Source organism: Aethalodelphis obliquidens, unplaced genomic scaffold, assembly GCF_003676395.1.
Source record: "Aethalodelphis obliquidens isolate GAN/ISIS:26980383/991018 unplaced genomic scaffold, ASM367639v1 scaffold69, whole genome shotgun sequence".
NCBI classification, from domain to species: domain Eukaryota; kingdom Metazoa; phylum Chordata; class Mammalia; order Artiodactyla; family Delphinidae; genus Aethalodelphis; species Aethalodelphis obliquidens.
The window spans coordinates 6,744,503-6,762,150 of NW_020838013.1; the positions used below are offsets into that span (position 1 = coordinate 6,744,503).

General features: G+C 50.2%; 1 protein-coding gene across 9 annotated transcripts in view; it reads left to right on the forward strand.

The window, feature by feature from the left end:
* Positions 1-17,648, forward strand: part of PPFIA1 (PPFI scaffold protein A1) — a 121,728-nt gene that overhangs the window by 60,479 nt on the left and 43,601 nt on the right. For 7 of the 9 annotated variants that reach the window (XM_027090412.1, XM_027090410.1, XM_027090408.1 and 4 more), the window contains 11 exons: positions 4,218-4,319; positions 4,836-5,000; positions 5,425-5,499; positions 5,854-5,955; positions 6,178-6,399; positions 8,743-8,889; positions 10,298-10,432; positions 11,766-11,849; positions 13,923-14,054; positions 15,229-15,291; positions 16,365-16,444. In XM_027090412.1, coding sequence (XP_026946213.1) covers positions 4,218-4,319; positions 4,836-5,000; positions 5,425-5,499; positions 5,854-5,955; positions 6,178-6,399; positions 8,743-8,889; positions 10,298-10,432; positions 11,766-11,849; positions 13,923-14,054; positions 15,229-15,291; positions 16,365-16,444 — 1,307 coding nt within the window. Of the gene's footprint in view, positions 1-4,217; positions 4,320-4,835; positions 5,001-5,424; positions 5,500-5,526; positions 5,715-5,853; positions 5,956-6,177; positions 6,400-8,742; positions 8,890-10,297; positions 10,433-11,765; positions 11,850-13,922; positions 14,055-15,228; positions 15,292-16,364; positions 16,445-17,648 lie in introns of those variants that run through there. The other 2 variants (XM_027090416.1, XM_027090417.1) reach the window with 2 other exon arrangements.

The window sequence follows — 17,648 nt, forward strand, 5'->3', positions numbered from 1 at the left end:
CACACACACACACACACACACACACACACACACACACACACACACACCCCCTACGTGAACACACACACACACACACACACACACACGCACCCCACACCCCACACCCTACCTCACCGTACTCGGAAACCCGCTCCCGTTAAGTCCGTTCCCTGTCCGTGGGTGTCGCTGGCAGCCTGCAGTGGACCCGAATGCCCGCGGTCGTGGCACTGGTGTCCGACCCCCTCTCTGCTCAGTGGCTACTTGGTGCCCGCCCCTCCTCCCCTCCCCAGTGTACCGCGTGCACCCTTCCACTCAGTGCAAAGGCATCTGTTTTCTCAGGGAGATTGGAAGAAATTAGAAGAGGACTTCCAGAAATTCCCACCACACATCTCCCTGTGTGTCTGGATCTGTGCCTACGTATTTGAGTGCCTTTCCCTTGACTGTGGGTGAACTGGGCACCCCCGGGAAAGGCACCCTCTGCACGGCCCCAGCTGACTGACCTGCTCTCGGCTGCTCGGGTAGTGGCCATTGGCTCCCACCTCTCCCCTGGACTCTGGCCGTCAGCGTGCGAGCCCCTGTCCCCTCCTGCAGCAGGGCTCTCTTGACCCTGTGTCTCCTTTAACCACTGCCCTATTTCTCTTCTCCTCTTAACTCAAAGTCCCTCAAAAGAATGAGAGTGTGCCCACTGCCATCCTCCTCCCATCCTCTGTTGCCCTCTGTCCACCCAGGCTTTCGGCCCTGCCAGGGCTCCCAACCTGCTATGGTCATGGTCACCGCTGGCCTCCATTTCAGCAGACCCGCCCACCAGGGGCCAGTCAGATGACTCCCAGCAGCTGTTGACCCTGGTGACCATTGCTTCTGGAGCACTGGACTCCGAGGTGTTCCCCTTCCCTCCTGGCCCCCCGTGGCCGCCCTTGCTGACGCCTCTCATTTCCAAGCCGTCCAGCGTTGGCTTCTCACAGGGCTCAAGCCTCATCTTTTATCGCCCACGCTCAGTGCCATGAGATCACTCTTCCACCTCGTCCAGCATCCCCGAGAAGTCCAGACCGGGAGGTGCAGCTCCACTTGAATGCCTTAGAACCTCTCCAATCAAGCTTGTCTGAAACTGGACTTTTAGACCTCCCTTCAAAGCCTGCTCTTCCCGTAGACATTCCCTTCTTAGAGAATGGGGCCTCCATCCTTCCCTCGCTCCTGCCAGAATCCTTGGAATCGTCCTGGACCCTTATTTCTCTCAGATTTGTTGGATCTGTCGGCAAATCCTGCTGGCTCTACTCTCCAGCGCGCCCTGCCCCCCCCACCCGCCGCGGTGTGCTCACTCACCTGGCCTCTCCTGCACTTTCCCGATGCCAGGCTGCCTCCCCACATCTGGCCTCACCCTCGTACAGGCTCTTCTGAGCACAGCATCCAGAGGACCCTTTGAAGGCTGATGACGGCCACAGCAGGGGCACATGGGATCCTTGCATTTCGCCCTGAGAATTCTTCTGTGTTCTGCGTCTCTCTAGTCTTGGTCTCGGGTCAGACCCTCACTTCTCCCCAGGGTTCTTGCTGTGGCCTCAGCTGGCTTCTCACTCTTAACCTCCTCCAGCCCAGCTTCGGCCCTGCTCCCAGGGACTTTTGTTTACCCAGCAAACCCATTTTGAGCAGCACATCCTTTGTGTCAGGCACTGCCTGGAACTTTGAACAGTTTGGCCCCTTCCCTGTTCAGGGCCCCCAAAGTCTGTAAATAAGACAGCTCCCAGAGCCTTCAGGATGAAGCACAGACTCCTTACGGGGTCCGCGGGACCTTAGTCTAGCCTCTGCCCACCTCCAGCCTCACCTTACTCCTGCCTGCGGGTGCCCTTCTCCAACTTCAGCGCTGTACTTTCGTGACGAGGCTCTTGCCAGCTGGACAGCTGGGTCCTGCTTGCCATTCAGTGCAGGGGCCATCCCGGCAGCAAACCTCCCATCAGAGATGGCTTCCGCTCTGCTCCCACGGTGGCCTGGGTGACTCCCATGCAGAGCACGGGGGTCGTAGCTCGCTTGCCTGTCTGTGCTGTCGGAGCGCCCGGGGAGCGGCCAGGCTCACCTCCTGGCGTTCAGCCGTTTCTCGGATGCATTGTGACTTCCAGTTAGGATGGCAGCATAAACTCATGCTTTGACATATGTCTTCTCCAGACCCAGCAGTGGAAAGATAAATTTAAACAGAGAAACATAAACCAGAAAATATGGCCAGGCCCCCAAAACAAGAAAATACCCTTAAGGATAGAAGCGGGGTACCCAGTGTGGGGAGCTTGAGCTGGCTTGATGCCCCGGCCTGCGGTGCTCCAGGCCCTGAGCCGGTCGTGGCACAGGAGACGTGGCTCCCGTGGGTTACGGTGATAGGATCCAAAGTGTTGAGGCGAATTAGAACTAGATTCAGACTCACTTTCTGAAGCTGGGGTTGGCCTCGGCGTATAGAGGCCAACTGCCCTCTATACATTGGGGCTTTATAGGAAGTTGTGGGCCCGGGGAGGGTAGAAAGCAATACCTGGAAGGCATGGCTCTGTCTGGTGGTTGGTTCTCTAAGAGGATCTGCACTGTCTGTACTGGAAGCAGGCAGCAGGGGCCCTCGGTCACCATGGAAACGTAGTTCTGGCCTGAGGCCTTGGGAGACTCAGAGGGGCAACCACAGGACCTAGGCTGGGGCGGGGGGAGGTCGGCACCAACAGCGTCACCTCCTACTCGAGGGGAGCTGGAACCCAGGTCCCACAACACGAAGATCTCACGCTGAGAGACCCTCCCAGAGCCCGCTCCTAATGCAGCCGTGCCTTGACTCCATGTGAGAGTCGCGGATGGGGCCTGGCAAAACCGTCAGAGAAGTGTGCTTCAGGTGCTTCAGACCTGAGCTAACATCCCTGAAGAGCAACTAGAAATCATAGGACAAGAAGAGACAAAAATGAAACAAGAGCAGGAGGGCCTGGCCAAGAAACAACTTGAAATCCAGTCAGTGAGAAACATGTTAGGACGATGAACTTCGGGCTGGACATAATCAAAGACATTTAGTGACAGGCATTTTCTTCATGAAACTGACTCAGACTGCAGTGCAGAGGGGGACAGAAAAAGAAAAGAAAAATCCAGGGCCCTGAATTCAGACGACCTTAGAGCCAGCCCTGCCTTTGACCCTCACGAGTAGCAACTGCCTCTCAGCCTAGGCTAGTCTGAGTCAGGCTTCCTCTCACCTGTAGCGGGAAGAGTGTTTCTCATACAGGATCTTAGTAATTAGATGGAAACCTCTCCCTGATGTTAGACATTAGATGATCTGACAGTCAGCTAGTTATTTACCAGAGGAATCAGCTAGTCAGTGTAATTAACATGGGCACATCTGAAAGAAATCTCAGAAACTCAGGAAGGGAAAGAGCTTGCTGCCAGGACAGGGAGAGGAGACGTTGTCCACGTGGCTGCCCCGCCCTTCCTGCTTCCCAGCCACAAAGCCCAGTGCCGATGCTGCCGGCCAGGTCTCTGAAGATGTATCTTCAGAATCTTGGTCAGGTTTGAAGACACGTTGGATTATTTCTGTCCAGCGTTCCTGGGATGTCTTCGTGTTTGCAGGTCTGCGCTGAAGTACTGAAGTAAAGAGTTGTTCACGTTCTGTAGCTGATTGATGCTCTCTGGAGCAGCCTTGTCTCCAAACAGCACCGTGTATACGTGCGCGCGCGCACCTGTGTAAATTGTGGTGAAATATATACAACATAAATTTACCATTTTAACCAGTTTATTGACTGTCTGGATGACTTCAGTGGGGTCAGGCTAACAGGCTGGCCTTGGGGTACCATTAGCCTTTTTCCCGGGGGACACTCCAAAGCCTGTTGCCTTCTAGACCTTTTTTCTTTACTCTCCCTAGTGGTTCTAGGTCACACGCCTGTGAGTCATTTAAAAAAATCTTTATCCACTTTGGCATTAGGATTTACGTTCAGGAAAGTATCTCGGACTTCCCTGGGTCTTGAGAAGGCAGGCTTGGATTCCCTTCCCCGCCGTGTGCGTGCCAGGCTCGGGGGTGGAGGGGTGAAGGTTGGTCGGAGTTGTGGTGTTCTGTGTGGTCTTGGGCTGCTCGGTGGACCCCTCGTTCTCTGGAGGGTCAGAGAGGCCCCGCTTATCCCAGGGCGGGAGTTGTCTCTGTGTGAAGCCTGGGGAGGCTTGACGGGAATTGGCCTTTAGAGACACTCTCTCGCTCTCTTTTGTATTTATATTTATATCTATTTACTTATTTAACTGTTTTCTAGGAGTTTGCAGCACTTACTAAAGAACTAAATGTATGCAGGGAACAGCTCCTCGAAAGAGAAGAAGAAATTGCTGAACTGAAAGCAGAAAGGAACAACACCAGGGTTAGTAGGGGATTCTCTGTGTTAACATTTGCCTTGGGGTCACGACTGGGCTCCGTGTTGCTGTCTTTAAACTCAGAAGATGATCCACTCTGTCTGTCTTTAAACACATTTTCGACATTTTCCCACTGAGTGGACTGGGGTTGATCAGTTCGGGGTTCTCATACCTTGCTTGAAATTTATGATGAGAGTTAATGCAATTTTAATACATTCGAGGGGGAATTTCTCTAACTTTATTTATTTATTATTTTTTGGCCACGCCGCACGGCAAGCGGGGGGGGCGGGTCTTAGTTCCCTGAACAGGGATCGAACCCACGCTCCCTGCAGTGGAAGCACGCAGTCCTAACCCCTGGACCGCCAGGGAAGTTCTCTCTGACTTCAGACAGAACCAGAGGGACTCAGGCCTGTCTTCACACGGTTTTGGCTTTAGTGTGAGATTGAAAGGAGTTATTGCCCCAGATTCAAATATGAGATTGAAAGTGCTCTGTAAACCGTGCTCACCTTGGCCTTGCCCTGCAGCTGCTGCTGGAACATCTGGAGTGCCTGGTCTCGCGGCACGAGCGGTCCCTCAGGATGACGGTGGTGAAGCGGCAGGCGCAGTCCCCGGCAGGCGTGTCCAGCGAGGTGGAAGTGCTTAAAGCACTGAAGTCGTTATTCGAGCACCACAAAGCCCTGGATGAGAAGGTACTGCCGCCACACGGCAGTTCCGGGTTTGTACACGTGCTGCGTCATTTGGCGGACAACGCAGGTGTTTGTGCAACTTTAGTTGACTTTTGAGCTTCTTGAATTCTTGTAAACACGGTTTTTCTATAAGAAGCCAGAGTTCTACATGGTTAAAAAGTATTAGTTGGCATAAATGTCTCAAGATTTATTATATCCTGTGTATCAAGTGGCTATTAGGAATTGGGTAATAGAATTTATTTAGGGTGAAATTTTAAAGCTATTAGCAAGCCGGTTTTCTTGACGTTAAGATCGACGAAAGACATTAAAGGTATTCTATTATGTTATATTACACTAATAGTCTACTAGGATAGCTATGCAATAAGAATTGAATTAACATATCTGCACATATACACACACACACTAACTGAATCCCTTTTGTTTTCAGGTGAGAGAACGGTTACGAGTAGCACTTGAAAGGTGTAGTTTGTTAGAAGAAGAATTAGGTGCCACACATAAGGAGGTAAGCGTGATAGATCGCCACACGGTTCCACCTGAGGGTTCCTAATTCTTAATCCCTTCATTTTAAAAAAGTACGAAGACTGTAGTAGTAGATATCAGATGTTACTTATCTTTCTGATTGAGGACCAGCCCATATGGGTCATTTTAATGATTAGTAAACTAGACTTTTATTTCGGAGTTGCAGAATCTCTTAAGTACCCATGTCTCCAGTAGAAGGTAAATTCTGACTTTAATGACCTGGTTATATTCAGGATGGATAACATCACCATGTGTTTTCTTTTCAGTTGTGTTTTTCCAAATGGAGTTTTGCTGTCTTTACTTATTTCTTTACTCTCATTCAATTGTTTGCTTTTAGCTAATGATTCTTAAAGAACAGAATAACCAGAAAAAGACACTAACGGACGGGGTGCTTGACATAAACCACGAGCAAGAGAACACGCCGAGCGCGAACGGAAAGGCAAGTCCCTGGTCCCCTCTGTGTGGTTCTCGTCCCACCCGTCCAGTCTGTGCACGCGTGTTGGGAACCTGTCGCCAACGCACCACTTCGGCCCGAGCGGCCGTGAAAGTTGTGTGAACCCACAGCGTGCAGAAGGCAGCTTTGACCTTACTGACTTCCCAGAAGTGCTTTATTTCCTCCCTCAGCAAACAAGGCTGTTTAAGGGTTCTTTCCCCCCATTAGAGATCTTCTGATGGTTCTCTAAGCCACGAGGAAGACCTGGCTAAAGTGATTGAGCTCCAGGAAGTCATAGACAAGCAGTCAAGGGAGCAGAGCCAGATGAAGGAGCGCCTGGCCGCCCTGTCCAGTCACGTGACAGAGCTGGAGGAAGATCTGGACACGGCCAGGAAAGACCTCATCAAATCTGAGGAAGTGAACACAAAGTTGCAACGGGATGTCCGTGAAGTGAGTGACAGTCGCCATGTCAGTGTTGTCATGGGGTTGAACGTGTGGACTGTTTTGGTTTGATTGTCACTTATTCTCCCAGTTACTTCAACCTTGGGGTGACTGTATGAGTAAGAGCAAAACAGAACAGAGCCCTGAGACTTTGACTGGCGGCTTCCCCGTTTCTGTGTCGAGGTCTTTAAAGGTAGGGGAGGCCTGGTCCAGCTGGTCCGTTGGCAGCGGCACGGACACGAAGCCGGCCCTTCCTGCTGTGCTGCTGTGGCTGTACTGCCCTGGGTGTGGACTCCTCGTTCCTATAAGTCCTAGGCTGTCGAATGTATTCCTGATCATGCTCAGATTTCCTTTTGATACACTTCGAGCGAGCGTGGTGGCCTCTGCGGCGGTAGTTCTCTCGGAGAGACGCGAGCATGGGCTGTGGGCTCTGCCAGGGCGGCACTGTCGGCTGTGTTTCTAGTTTTCTGATGTTCCGCGCCTTGAGGGGAATGTACGATATTGATGGTGGTGGTCAGACAGAGTGGCATTTGTTCACACTTGGGTCATCAGGCTCATGCTGTAAAAATACGTAGAAATGTGTGCATCTCTGGCAGACGTTTCTGCGTGTGGCATGATTTATGAGGAACTAGCCCGCTGTCACTAAAAACAAATGAGCGCTGGGTGCCTTCCCTGGCACCTCCTCCTGTTAGCGTAACCTCTCCTTTGTAAACAGACAGCTCCTACCCCCTCCCCCACACCTCGTGAGACCACCGCAGAGAGAACCCCTTTCACGTGTATGTAGAACAGGTGTACATTCTGTTTAGTAGCTTGGTGTGCGTAATTTTATGTAAGAGTTCAAAACAGATCTTTGCATGTATCTATATAACCTGTCTACATTATTCTTTGGCAACAGGAGGAGGTGAGGTGGCAGAGTTTAACATGCAGAGAATTTTGAAAACGAAAATTTTAAGACTTGCCACTTTTAATATTAAGACTTTGCTAATATTGGCTACTTAGTGAACAGGGAGGGACCTGAAGCGGATTTTTAGCTGGGGACGGGAATTGCAGTAGCAGAAAGTTCAGGTCCTAGTTTCAGCGTTTGATACTGTGTAATATAATTTTGCTTTAGAAGAATTAGGCTTTAGAAGGCTGCTTCCAGTTGTATGAAACTTCTTTTGTTTGTTTTCCATTTTATTTTTGGCTGCGTTGGGTCTTCGTTGCTGCACGCGAGCTTTCTCTAGTTGCGGCAAGCGGGGGCTACTCCTGTTGCGATGCGTGGGCTTCTCATTGCAGTGGCTTCTCTTGTTGCGGAGCACGGCTCTAGGCGCGCGGGCTTCAGTAGTTGTGGCGCACGGGCTCAGTAGTTGTGGTTCGCAGGCTCTAGAGCGCAGGCTCCATAGTTGTGGAGCGCAGGCTCAGTAGTTGTGGCACTGTGGCTCACAGGCTCTAGAGCGCAGGCTCCGTAGTTGTGGAGCACGGGCTCAGTAGTTGTGGCTCGCAGGCTCTAGAGCGCAGGCTCGGTAGTTGTGGCGCATGGGCTTAGTTGCTCCACGGCACGTGGGATCTTCCCGGACCAGGGATCAAACCCACGTCCCCTGCACTGGCAGGCATATTCCTAACCACCAGGCCACCAGGGAAGTCCCCAGTTGTATTAAACTTTGAGTTCTGTTTCCATTTGTTAATATTATTACTTTAATTCTGTGGTAATTGGATGAGATTTCATCCAACTTTTACCCAAGAAAATGAGACACATATCTCACTGTTGTATCTCCACCTGTATCGTGAGGCAAACAGAGGTCCTGTCTTCATGGCAGATACCTTCCCCCTCCTGGAATTCCTGCAATAACAGGATATTTTATTATACTTTTTCTCTTTTTTTTGGTAATGTTATGTAGAAAAGGATAAACTTGGTAAACTGAGTGGCCAGACATAGCATTAAGACAGATGAGTGCTGGGATTTCCCTGGTGGGCCAGTGGGTAAGACTCCGTGCTCCCAACGCAGGGGTCCAGGGTTCGATCCCTGGTCGGGGAAGTAGTTCCCGCACGCCACAACTAAGAATTCACATGCCGCAACAAAGATCCTGCGTTTCGCAACTTAAACCCAGTGCAGTCAAAATAAATAAATATTTTAAAAATAGATAAAAAGACAGATGAGTGCGAATTACTTGGGGAATATTTATGATCTTTGAGGTAGGTGCGTTTTCATTCACATCGGAGAAAACTGGCATGTCTGTCAATTTAATTTTGAGGACAGTAATTTTATATTTGATTTGAAACTTAGGATTGAGCCCAGTTTGTTCTCTCTCTGAGTACACCCGTCTGTTACGTATTGGTTACTTCCCTTCTCTCCCTCTGAAATGCCCGACATAGGCCATGGCCCAGAAGGAAGACATGGAAGAGAGAGTCACTACTCTCGAGAAACGCTACCTCGCAGCACAGCGTGAAGCCACCTCTGTGCACGACCTCAACGATAAACTGGAAAATGAAATTGCAAATAAGGAGTCTATGCATCGACAGGTAGTGGTTTTTATCGAATTTTGTCTGGGTTTTATTAATTACTTACTAATGAACGGGGGAAGACCTTTTCCTGTGACTTCCATGTTGGAAATCAAGTCCCAGGGTAAAGTTTTTATGATCTTAGAGTATTATGTTCAGAAGTGTGGTGTACATCGTAGATCAACTGTAGTAGAATAAAATAAATTTAAAAAAAATTGTGGGTGACTGCAATTTACAGGTTTTCATTTTTTAGGATTTGGTTCAGCCATTTTGTGGAGCTGCACTCCTGACTCTTGTTGCCTGTTAGCATTTTTACCAAAAGAGCAGAGAGTGGCAAAGAACTTCAAGGCAGCTGGCTGCCTGTTGGTAACTGGGGTCAGTGTGGTAAATGGCAGATTGAGAGACGCAGTCTGAGTAGTAAGGTCTGTGCCTCCTGTGGTTCGGTTCGCCTCACTTGCTCCTGTTTCCGTGTGGTCTCAGATAACCAAGAGTTAACTAGGGAAACCAAACCGGGCTTCTGGAAAACAAAGTGAGTTTGTCTGGTGTGTTATGAAGTGTATCATTGGCCCCAGAATAAAAATAAAATACTAGAAAGCCATTAAAACTTACGGTGTGGATGCTAATTAAGAGCATTAAATGTTCAAAATAATGACTTTAACAGGCAGATCAGAAAATACTACGCACCATGCGCTGTTATTTTCTGAGGGTTTTGAAGCATAACCTGTTGTTTGTATATGTGCGTAGAGATATATGCACACAGAAAACAAGAGAGCTGCACAGAAACAAGCGTTAGCCTCTCAGGAGCTGAGCTTACAGATGATTTAACATGTTCCCTTTTCTAAAGAAAGAAAAATCTGTCTAAATTTTCTACATTGAAAATTTTTCAGAGTAAGAGGATTTTCTAAAAGAATGACCCTACGTTTACAAAGCTAAAACTTGACCAGTATTCCCTTAGGCCCACTCTTAGCAGGTCTGGATTTCAAAGGAGATGAACGCTGTATTTTGGCTTACATGCCCGTGGCAGCCTGTTGTCAGTAAGGTTCCCTTCAAATGATGATTCTGATGATGTTTTAAGAAGGGTTAGTACTGAACCCTTCTTTCCTTAACTTGTCAATAAGAATAAATAAGCTCCTACCGAAAACGGGTTTGCTTTCATGTATAGGAACTTGTGTGTGTGTGTGTGTGTGTGTGTGTGTTTTAAGACTTCTTTGGAGGTATTTAGGAAGAGCAGATACTTTTGGCAAGAGGTGTTTTGCACGTTGAAGTCAAGCCCAAGAAAGTGGGTGTGCGCTCTTCACAGAAAGAAAAACTTCACTGTGAGGCAGCTGGCAAAACAGCTGTGCCCCCCTCGGAACGGACTTATTAGACGATTGAAAACGGAAATGGCTGAACCATTCGCCCGTGTTGACGCTTTGCTCTCATTTTGTAGACTGAGGATAAAAACCGCCAGTTGCAAGAGCGCCTGGAGCTGGCGGAGCAGAAGCTGCAGCAGACCCTGCGGAGAGCGGAGACCCTCCCCGAGGTGGAGGCGGAGCTGGCCCAGCGGGTGGCCGCGCTCTCCAAGGTGCTGCCCTGGGTCTCCTTGTGGGGCAGACGCCGGAGTTGGGTGTTGAGGGTGATTTGTTCACGTGCCTTATCGTTGTGGTCTTGTCAGCGCCCCTAAATCCACCAAGCAGCTCAGACTTGTTTTCAGTGCTGTACTGTCTGAGACTGGAGCAAGTTTGAATGTCAGACATTATCCCTGCTTTTGTGTCATCCCCACATTCTTTTCCCTCCAGTTTTGTCAGATGTGTTCTGTGTGTCCCCAGGGTGCTTCAGCTCAGAGTCACCGCTGCTTGGAGCTACTCAAGTCAGCAGCTCCAAGGTTAGGGCAGAAGCTTTGGGGAAGAGCAGGGTAGTTTTTCTCAGAAGTAGGAAAATCCCATTCTCTGTCGAAGACCGCCAAAGTAACTTCGTAGTAAACAAGTTTTTGAGTCTTTATTCATTCACTGGTTCAACACATCATGGTGGGGCATGTGCCAGGCCCGGTCCCTGCCCTCACAGCCTCACCGTCCCTGGAGAGCCGGCAGGTGAGAGGGGGTGTCCCGGTGACGCAGCGGCGCTGGGGGCGGCTCGTCCACATGGCGGGGAGGAAGCGCACAACCGGCCACCGGCCCAGTCTTTCAGGCATATGGTCCTGCACTGCCAGTAGGCGCTGGCCAGGCCCAGAGGCCCTGGTGCATCCGTCAGGAGTTCTGTGTTGCCTGCCTGGAGCTTAGTGAGCTGCTGAGGGGGCCGGACAGACCCGGGGTGGGCAGATGGCGTCAGGTGCTCGCAGACCTTCCTTAGAGCAAGTTCATTGCTAACAGCTGTAACAGAAGCGCTCCTTTTCCTTCATGATCTGCATTTAAAGTCTCGGTTTCTTTTCTCCCCTGTCATCTCTCCTGTCCCTGGTTGGCCTTGTAGTCTGACCTTTTGTCTGCTGGAAACTCGGCCACTAAGGAAGCTAAACTGTTCGAACTTACCTCCCAGGTTAGGGAGGTAGAACGTGTACATCGCTCTTGACTGTGCCTGCCGCTTCCTGCTTCCTGTGCTGACTCACCCAGAGCAGTCTGAGGCCGGGGCGAAACACAGCCCCCGGGTGTGGGACCTGGGGTGGGGGAGCACAGCTTCTCTCACAAGTTGATTGCCAGCGCCCGTCACGCCTCAGTCACCTGCCCGAGAGGGTGAATTGCCTCCCGGGGTCACGCATGGGGCCACGCAGGACGTGCGAGCAGGCGTCAGCGCGTGCCTTCCACTGAGCACGGGATGCGTAGTCCACGCACAGCACGTCCTGCTTGTTGCTGCTGCAGTCGTACCCCGCGTGTTGTCAGGAAAGGGCAACTGTGAGCTGAACTGACACCATCCTTTGCTGGCAGGCCGAGGAGAGACACGGCAACATCGAGGAGAGGCTGCGCCAGATGGAGGCCCAGTTGGAGGAGAAGCACCAGGAGCTGCAGCGGGTACGTGTCCGGGCAGAGAGGCCGAGCGCCGGGCCGGGCCTGGGGCTGCTCCCCCCGCCCACCGCCGTGTGCACTCAGTGTGCGGCCTCATCTGCGCGCTGTCTGCTGATTGGCGCACCCACCACGTGCTTGCCCGCAGGCGGTGTGTAGGGGGGAGGAGGCCGCCTGCCGCTCTGACCAGCCTATTGCGGGAGCTGCTCCAGGTACAGGTGGGACCTTACGGGCCTCCCTCAAACAAGCCTGAGGTGCCAGCCCGGGGTGCCCATGCCACTTAAGGCACAGCGTCCTAGGCGTTGGGTCTGCTTGCCTGGGGTGTGGCACTGGAGTCCCAGATTCCGGTCACGGGCCTGATCGCTGTCCTGAACCCCAAAGTATTGTTCCAGACACAAAGGTAGACGTAGGGATGGCCGTTCCTGAGCAGGAGGAAAACTCCTGTGCTCGGAGATGGGGTAAAAAGGAGCATCGGGAAAGCGTGGTGGTGGAGGCTCACATCAGCTGAGTCCTGAGGGAGCTTTCCTGGAAGATTTGGTCACACGGCGAGATGGAACCTCCAGGAAATAGAGCGAGCGGTGGCCCCAGGTCCAGGCGTGCGACATCAGTATTGTCACCACCAGAAAGCGGCGTTCCTGGGCCTGGACTGCAGAGCATCAAATGTGAGCTTCCAGGAAGGAAAGCGTCTGCCTCCCATCAAGAGATCTGCATGCCAGGCGCCCCTGCCCCCGACACAGGCATGCGCCCTCCCCTCTTAGGCGGAGAATTGGACTCTGACCGCTTGAGGGGTGCACTTCATTACTTCCAGAACTCGTTGCAATAGGGATGCAGTTTATGACTAAGGCAATTCAAAGCAAACTTTTAAGTGGTTTTGCTTTAAAAATATTTGAGGGACTTCCCTGGTGGCACAGTGGTTAAGAACCCACCTGCTAGTGCAGGGGACGTGGGTTCGAGCCCTGGTCCGGGAAGATCCCACATGCCGCAGAGCAGCTAAGCCCTTGCGCTACAACTACTGAGCCTGCGCTCTAGAGCCCGCGAGCCACAACTACTGAGCCCACGTGCCACAACTACTGAAGCCCGCGCTCCGCAACAAGAGGAGCCACCGCAGTGAGAAGCCCGCGCACCGCAACCGAGAGCAGCCCCCGCTCGCCGCGACTAGAGGAAGCCCACGCGCAGCAACAGACCCAACACAGCCAAAAATAAATAAATACATTTTTTTTTTTTAATTTGGATGCTGACAGCCTTATCGTACGGTGAGCCGGGCCTCTTCTAGATGGTGGTGGTCGCTGTGTTTTGGGCGTGATTCTGAGCGCTTTGTATTTAGTGCTTCCAACAACCTAGGAGAACAGGGAGACCCGCCGAGGGGACCTGCCCTGATGTGTGCTGCCTGTCAGCACTTTCTGTCCCCTCCACTTTTCTTCTGTGTTCATTCAGGGTGTGGGGTGAAAATAAGCTTTTGAAACCATGAAGTTGATGCTAGTTTTATAGAACACAGACTTACCAATTTTATTACATTTAAAAATTACTTGCGGTAATTATTTCTAGTTTTTTAGTATAAATTATCATTACAAAGAATTCAGGTGATGTTAAGAGTATAAAGAAAAACATGTGAAAGACATGTCTGTCTCCACTGTTTTTTTTCCCAAAATGAAATTTTTTACCTTTTGCTTTATAAGTTGAATTCATTTTACCCCCTTAATCCAGATTCAAGCTTCTGTTTACATGCTGGGAAGTTCCCCCTCCAGTGTGTGTGTAAGCTGATCCCCTTTAAAATGTGCTTGTTTTCTGCGTGTAAATCTGCTCCTTGAGTCCATCAGACAGTTAATGGTTGGTGACACTAATGAGGCCCCCTGGGTGCTTTGTGGAACAGAAGCAGTGGGAGGGACCTTTCTCTGCACCTGCAGTCAGCTCTGGTGATCCAGTCGGTTCTGGTGACGGTGCAGAGTCCACCGGAGATGGCAGTGGGAGGGGCAGCCTGGGGAGCCAGGGCATAGGCCAGTCACGTCATCGCTCCTTGGCGCTTTTAAAATAATGACCATACTTGTTCTTGAAGTTTGTAAGTTTTTGTTTTTCCTATTTTAGGCAAGGCAGAGAGAAAAAATGAACGAAGAACACAATAAACGTTTATCAGACACTGTTGACAAGCTGCTTTCAGAATCCAACGAGCGGCTTCAGCTCCATCTTAAAGAGAGAATGGCAGCTCTGGAAGACAAGGTGCGCTCGCACACCGTCCCCGAAGGCCCCTTTGCAAAAGGGGCGCCAGGGGCTACGTCCTCGCCCAGGCTGTGCGTGTGGGAAATTGCCTGTCATTCTTACTCTGCAGAACAAGAGTTAGAGAACTGTTTCCATAGCGGGCCAGCCACGTAGTAAATATCTTAGGCGTTTACCAGTCGTGAGTAATTGAGTAGAAGAAGTTCATGCTGATCAGTTAAGTAGCATGAAAGCAGCCACAGGCAATCCGTAAAGGAATGGACGTGGTTGTGTGCCACTGGCGGGCCGAGTTTATCAGCCCCTGCGCCAGAATTTTCTAGGTCCACCCTCACCCCTTCATTGCTCTTGCATTAGAGGTTTATTTCTGTCTCTTGTGTGTGATGTAATATAAAAGATTTAACCATCTAAAAACAAGCGTTCTCATATTCCAACTCCAGCCTTCTCTCTTTTCATTTGGTTTGGAAAATGTCTAAGCCTGGACTCTTGCTGCTCATCATGGAACTACTGTAGCTGTAACCAGAGTAAAGGAGTAGCCGAGAATCTATGTCAGAGAAGCTCTGATGGGCGACACTTTGGTTCGGGTTTGATAAAAAACCTGTCCTGACTGCACCAGTGCCCTAGAGATGAGGCCCAAGAATCTTCCCTGAGATTGGCACCTGGGCTGATGCTTGCTTGGGAGAGACCAGTGGTTACCACTAATTATGTGGCACGTTTCATTTTACACAAAACCCACGATGAAATGCATTACTAGAGACCACATAGGGCAGTTACCTCACTTCCTCCCTGATCTGCGGGCCGGCCTTAAGGTAGGACTATTTTTGTCTCAGATTTGAATTTTGCATGTGAAACTTGTGCCGGTTTCCCGAGTGACCACTGAACTGCAAAAGCTGAAAGCCGGTATAAACCAGTTTAACTTACCCCATGAACTTGACCTCCTTACATCTAGAAAATCAGTCGGTGAAGAAGGAAATTTTATATGTACAGGTTATGATTAAAAGGTGTCATCTGGCCTCCTGGATCGCAGTTCACCCTGGGAGTGTGATCTGCCCATTAGTATGTTCACGTGGCCCATTCCTTCCCGCCGTGCTTCACTGTTTCAGACTGAACTGTAGCCGTCCTATAGTACGTGGAACATTTTTAAGAATTAACACTAAAAGGCTATTTATATCTTTTTCAGAATTCCCTCCTACGAGAAGTTGAAAATGCAAAAAAGCAATTAGAAGAAATGCAACATGATAAGGTGCTTCAATCTCTAGATTGTTTAGAAATCTGTTAAGAGCTGAATTGAGCTGGGTTCATTGTTATTATAATTATTACAGCTGTTTAGCAGAAGTTGAGTTACATTTTCTTTATGGCTAGTCCACTGCTATAACATGTATAGCACTCCGGGATTTGTGTGTTGAAGGCGTTTGCGTTTTACATGGATTTCGAGTCCAGCAGGTGTGTGTGCTTCAGAATTCTGAGTCCTTTCTGGGTTCATCTGAAAGCTGAAACAAAGCAGGAGCCTTTCATCTGGAACAGTGCCGTCCATCAGAAAGATAATAAGAGCCACATGTGTAATCTAACATTTCCTAGTAGCCACATTTAAAACAGTAGAAAGAAACAGGTGAAGTTAATTGTATTGTGTTCTACCCTATGTAATCAGAATGTCATCTTATCGTATAATTGCTCTAAAAACGAATGAGCTGCTTTACGTTCTTCTCTCCACCTGAGTCTTTGAAACCTGCGGTGTGGTTTCTGGTCACAGCACTTGGCGCTTTGGGGTGGCCCGTCCCAGGCGCTCAGTAGCCACATGAGGTGAGTGGCAGCTGTGGCCCACAGCGCAGAGCAGGAAGGCTGTCCGTTGACTCAGAAACTCTGGCAGTCTGCCTTGTCGCTTTGCCCTGTGAGGAAGTGGCGTTGGGAGTAGGGGTGGCACATGAGTGGATGTGTGCTTGGTGTAGACAGCTAGAAGCAATGCTGAGGAGCGAGTGCGATGGAGAGTGAATCCTGCGTGTGTGTCCCCCACCCCTGCCCCAAGTACAGCTTGTCTCAGAATTCATTATTGTTAATGGCTTGGCGTTTCTCTTCTGAGAGCTTTTCTACAACCAAGATGTAACTTTTTGTTCACTACAGCTTATAAAGTTAATACTGGTCTGAGCGTTTATGTTTGCTATAGGACTCTTGGAGAACATTTTCTCAGAATTAAAATGTTTGGATTTTATAACTGCTAATGTAACCTGTTACGGTTTTGTTCAGCATTTGAGCACATTTTGATGCAAGTCATTTTATATCCTGGAAGCAACATGTGTTATGCCATTTGCTGTTTTGTAGGATCAGCTCGTACTAACCCTGGAAGCCTTGAGAGCTGAACTGGACCAGACGGGGCTGAGAGGGGCTCCCCTACACCACAGGTAGGACGTTCCCCAGGTCACAGCTCTGCTCAGCACTGTCGTGTGTATACAAGGGCGTGTCATGGCTGCGTGGACAGTATGACTGGGTGGGTATAGCTCGTGGTCGCGCCTCCAGGAGCCTGTAGCTTAGTGGCAGGCTAGAGGGAAGAAAGAGTAGAATATCATTCCTAAGGTTAGAACTCGGTACCTAGGAGAGTGGCAGTCACATTACTGACAAGACTCAAAACCACAGGAGGCGGTTTGGAAGGAGGGTGGTGGCTCGTTAATATTTGGGTGTATTCATTTGAGGGACCTGACAGACTGTGACACTGATGTTTCTTAAGAATCGCAGAAGGTTAGTGACTTGCAGTCATTTTAAAATGTATTGAGACATGACTTGGCGTTGGCTGCCGTGGGAGGAACCACCTGGCTTGTGAGTGAGTTGAGCAAATGACTCAGCATCCTGATTTTTTTCTTACTTGTCATTATAGGGGCGATAATTCTTTTTAAGCTATTTAAATTTTTCTTTGCTTTCTTTGTGGAAAATGATCATCAAGTGAGAGTTAAACTTTAGCAAAAGTTATTGAAGAGCTTAACTGGTGACATTCATCCATCTGTAAGAAAGAGTCTCCTGCTTGAATCGTGATTTAGGAGACAGTTCGGAGCCTATACAGATACTGCAGCATTTGCAAACGTAGGGGACTGTCAGGGTCTAGGGTCCTTGCAGAACCTCCTAGAAAAAAAGAGAAATCAAGGAAGATAGAGACAGAGCCAGAAACTTTCCCTGTCTCCAGAACCACCGGGGGGTAGAATTTCAAGGAGAGTGTGTGAGCTTACGGACGGTGGGGGGTGGGGGGGGTGGAGGGAGATCGGGACAGCGGCATCGCTGGACTTGCTGGCTAAGGTCCTCTAGGGTGAGGTCAGAGGTGGAGGCAGAGCCCTGCTCACGGGGTAGATGAGGTGCGTGTGAGGACGGTGCGGGTACCTGGAGGAGGAGGTGGACACAGCCTGTTACTCTTTTGGGAGTTTGAGTGATGAAGGGGGCGCGGGTGCCAGAAGCGAAGGGCTGGCACAGTTGCGGGGGTTTTCAGTGGAAAAGCCTTGGGCATGGTCACCCACCAGAGCCATGTGTGACAGTGAAAGTCAAGGACGAGGAAGCAGCTCTTGCTCTGATGACGCAGGGGGGCGGCGGGAGGGGGCTCTGTGCTCTGACGGCGCAGGGGGG